At 39.2% G+C, this 4,663-nt stretch overlaps 1 protein-coding gene across 1 annotated transcript; it reads right to left on the bottom strand.

Annotated features, from left to right (window-relative positions):
* Positions 1-1,212: 1,212 nt before the first annotated feature.
* On the bottom strand, positions 1,213-4,017 carry LOC119998172 (trihelix transcription factor PTL-like). The gene is made up of 2 exons (XM_038845416.1): positions 3,370-4,017; positions 1,213-2,791 (listed from the first exon to the last, which is right to left on the bottom strand). Exons 1-2 carry the CDS (start codon positions 3,765-3,767, stop codon positions 1,591-1,593), a joined length of 1,599 nt encoding a protein of 532 aa, XP_038701344.1. The 5' UTR covers positions 3,768-4,017; the 3' UTR covers positions 1,213-1,590.
* Positions 4,018-4,663: the final 646 nt, after the last annotated feature.

The following is a 4,663-nucleotide window of genomic DNA, read 5'->3' as shown; positions in this document are numbered from 1 at the left end:
CAAAGCTCAGCTTCTCATATCGAATACATATTTTCATGGGTCTAAAAATCATTGACGATGGTCCATGAAAAACAAATATGATTCAATGTGTTTGGAATGTGAATTTGAACATGATATCGAAATTATGTCTCGGTCCAATTGGACGGGTCTCTACCTGTCCATTTGTTGAGTCTGGCATAAACCAGACCAAAAGTGTGGTAAAGTTAAGACTAAAATCTCACATCGGTCTGACATAAATTTATAATCATGCTCATCTCATCTCGCATCAAAGACACCTTTTTAGGGGCATAAGAATCATTGGTAAATGCCTATCAAGAACAAATTCGTACGGGCCCATAATCCATAGCATACAGTATATTAAATGTGTTTGGGTTGGAAATTTCAAATAAAAAAAGAAGAAGCGAACTTTCTATATTAGTCCCTAAGAAATCCTTAAAATGGGATGAAAAAGCAAACTTACTCAAATTAGGGTTTTAATACAGCATGTCAGTTAGTTCAGTAACTAGTCAAATCAATTAGATCACAAAGAAAAAAACTGATCATCTTCACTTTAAAGTTTCATAAGTTTCCAAAAATCATTCACACAGGTAATTAATTATATGGTGATGACCTCTGACTGGTGGGTAATATGACTAAAAATCAAATGTCTCTTGTGGTTGAGACAAAGCATGGCAAAGGCTGTGCTACACGAAAGAGGAAGAACTCAAGAAGATCATCAACAACAGTTGGTGTCGGTTGCTGAGACAGTGACTCTAATATAATGTCCTTCTGATGGGAAGCTTCTCTACTCTTTCCTTCCGTACGGCATGGCACCAAGGTCCCTGTCAAGAAGACAAAGGAATACTGACAGATCTGTATACCTAATCTAATCTATGACACACATTTCTGTGGATCTTGATCCCCGTATATGACCGTTTGATTTCACATCGTGTCACAAAACTACGCCTATCACATCTGCGCGTACATAAATTTCTCGTTCTTTGATGATAGAATGAGTTAGGTCAAAACTCATAGCTCGAAAATGATAAAACAGAAGCAAATAAAACAATGAGCACACATGTTCAGCAACAAATATTAAATTGAGATGAGAATCGTGAGGAACTTAGATGACACTCATATATGTGGTATCTCATAGAAATCTCGAATTCGAGCCTCATCATCCCCTATATTAAAAGATATATAAAATTGAGATGATAAAGCAGAAGAAGCAGATAGAAATAAACCACCGTAGAGCATCCACTCATAACAACCTGAAAATAAAAGCAAGAAAACAAACAACAAATTACACCCACTGCCTTGGTGAGAGAGTACTTGGAACAATATTGCAATTAATCTGCTACACCAAATTAGGTCTTTTTTAGTAATCGAGAATTTACCAGCCCAACATGTTCATCTGGACTAGCTCTAAACTCGGACAGTCAATCCAATCCACTCCACACTGGCAACATACACCAAATTAAATCAACGTTAAAGAATTTCCCAACGCACTACTACTCAGTCAAGTCTTGCTTACAACACCATTAAGTTGCATTATTTACCCACAGTAAGTAAGTAAGCAAACTCTCACATGGTGCTTTAGCTAGCTAGCTTCTACTGGTTTCCTCCTCTACTAAGCTTCAAACCATAGTCCTCCCACAAATTATTGGTACCTCCATCACTCATCAGAAACCTAAAGCAGCCATCATTCACATTTACAACATTGCTTGTGCTAGGGTTAGAAGGTGAAGACCCATCTTGTGAACTCATTTCACCATAACCTCCTCCTCCTTGGTTGTATAGAGACTGATGATTGCTTGGAAAATAGCTTGAACTCTCTCTCCTTCTCTTGTTATTACCCTTCCTCATCATAATATAATCATTTATACTATCCCATTTGTCTTTACAAACTAATGCACTTCTTTCATACCCAGAATGATCTGCCATCTTAGCTGATATTTCCTCCCACAAAACAATAACATGATCTTCAACACCACTTTGTTGGAACCTTGGTTCCATTACACTTCTCAATTCAATCAACCTTGTGATCTCGGATTCTTCCCACGGGTCGCAATCCACACCCTTGTTTAACATTAATTCATTGATATTTCCATTTTGATCATGGACATGATCAGGAGATGGAGCTTTTACTTCTACTGATCCAGTTATCTTCTGCAATGCCTCCATTAAAGCATTATCGCGAGCTTCGATCCACGCTCTCTCTTTAGCCCAAAACTTGTTATCTCTATCAATCCTTAAAGCCTCTTGTTTCCTCCATTCTTCTTCTCTAATAATCCTATCTTGCTCCTTTTGTTCAAGTGTCCTTGTCAATCTCTCTAACCACTCCTCTTGCTTCTCTACTAACTTTCTCATTTGCGAATCGATGAACTCCTTTATCTTCACCTTCCAACTCCTCATTCCTCCTCTTCTCTTCCTCCTCTTATCGGACGAATCATTTGCTCCGGTGCTGAGATCATTGTCGTCGGACGAAGTAGTATCGAAATCCGACGAATTGGAGAGGCTGAGGCTGTCACAAAAAAGCTTTTGAGAGTGAAACAATGTGTCTTGATTTGTTGCTGGAATGGAAGTGTGAAATCGCATAGTGTTAAAGCTGGCATCTTGAGTTAAGGTTGGAGTGTTTGTATTAGTGTTGTCTCCATATAGAGCTTCAAGTTGTCTAAAGAACCTGTAGTGTTTTCCATCTTGTCTTCCAGCTTTGCCTTCTTTGGTCTTCTTGTAATATTTGTACAAATTTTCAAACTTTTCTCTGCATTTCTTTCCACTCCTTTGGTACCCATATTCCTCAGACATTATCCTTCATAAAATAAAAAAATAAATTAATTCAGCAAAACCCTAGCTAGATAGAATAATTAAGAATCAATTGTGAATTTTAATGGAGTGAATACACAAATCAGAACAAAGATTAAAGGGTGTTTTGGGGGGGGAGGATTCAAATAGCTAGGAGTCTGTTCATTAGACAAACAAGTAGATATATAGGTATATAAACAACTCAGAGGGTCTACCATAATATCCAATAAATTTGCACATAAATGAAGGGAACAGTTTTTCAAATTAAGAAAACTGTTTCAGTAGTACTAAACCAAAACAAGCGATATAAGCCTCTCTTATTTTAGAAATCCAAACTAAAATTAAGTGAAAGAAAACCCAGTTGATGATAATTGAAAAATATATACAAAAAATTTCAAAAACACTGAAGTAGACAGTAGAAATTGTTGATTTTGCTTAAAAAAAGAAACTTAAAGAAAAAATCAGCTGAACTAGGAGCATGGCGGCAGACAGTACTGGTTCTGTTGCCACGACGGCGGCGGCGAAAACAGTTTTTGGCCACTACAGCAACTTAAAAGAGAGTTAGAGTGGTAAAATATGGAGTACCTAGAAACCTCATCCCACAAAGGACCCTTTTGATTAGCTTCCTTAAACTTAGAATCAAGACGAGATCTGATCTCAAGAAGTGTCAAAGTCTCTTGTCTCGGCCATCTCCCACTCCCTCCATCACCTCCGCCAAAACAACCACCGTCACTCATGTCCAACAACCCACCACCGCCGCCGCCACAAGGAGTGGTGGTGGTTTTAGTATCAGCTGAAGACACCAAGTCTTGCAACCCTCCACGTGGCACTCCCACCATCATCATCTCATACTGCGACAGTCCCCCACGATGCCCAGAAAACAACTCCCCGTGCTGAGGTGGCACTGCCGGCCTCCCATTCATCAGTAGATCCGCCATCCCAACAAACTGCTGCTGCTGTTGAACTTGATCCTCCATTTCCATCAAATTCTCAGAAACCAAAGAAAATGTAAAATTGAAGAGAGAGTACGCGATAGCGGCAGAATCGGATCGTGTCGCCCACGAAAGCCTGGAATTTCAAGCAGAGGACTGTGGACCCATGAATTCTGAATAAAGCGAGACTGACATGGTGACTCCACACAAAGTCCTTTTTCTTTCTATGTTGTTTGAGAGAGAGAGAAGAATAGAGAGAGAGAGTATGCAATGCAATGCAACGCAACGCAAGCAAAGGAACTGTTAAGCCGAGAAAGGCCAATGAATGAGAGACACGTTGGTCAAGAGTTGAGGGGAGAATTTGCCAATTTTTTGGTGATGACGTTTGTACAGTGTCTATGATCCTGCCCTTTTTGAAATTTGACCACTGTCTTCTCTCTCTAGCTAGGTGTGTGTGAGACTCATCTTGGCTTCTTTAAGGGTAAGGGTATCATCGACGACTCTCCAATTCCTTACAACCTGGAATTCGCATTCAACCATCTGTCAAATTTGATCTACGATAAATTACTCTTATCAGATTATTTATACACTGTCGATCTGCAAAGTTCCTCCATCCCCTTCAAAGATATACTATTTGTGGCGGTTTTAGCTCAATTATGCATTAAGAGAATTGAGGAAGAGGGCCCTTCTTGAAAGAAACCACCCGAAGAAGCCATGTGTTGTCCCAATAGGCCTGGGGGTATTGTCCAGACAATAATCGCAAATTTGCTATTTCGGGATTATTTATATAAATAGTAACTTCGTAGGGATTTTGTTAAACCCAATTAAGAGAGGACTATTGTTTGCAATTTCGAAACTACTCATATAAATAGTAACTTGCAGGGGTTTTGTTAAACCCAATTGAGAGAGTCACCGAAATAGAGAGAAAACACCTAGGAGAGTGAGAG

Source organism: Tripterygium wilfordii, chromosome 5 (genome assembly GCF_013401445.1).
Source record: "Tripterygium wilfordii isolate XIE 37 chromosome 5, ASM1340144v1, whole genome shotgun sequence".
Taxonomy (NCBI): domain Eukaryota; kingdom Viridiplantae; phylum Streptophyta; class Magnoliopsida; order Celastrales; family Celastraceae; genus Tripterygium; species Tripterygium wilfordii.
Note: the sequence above shows the minus strand (reverse complement) of the source record. Positions and strands in the feature narration are given on the sequence as shown.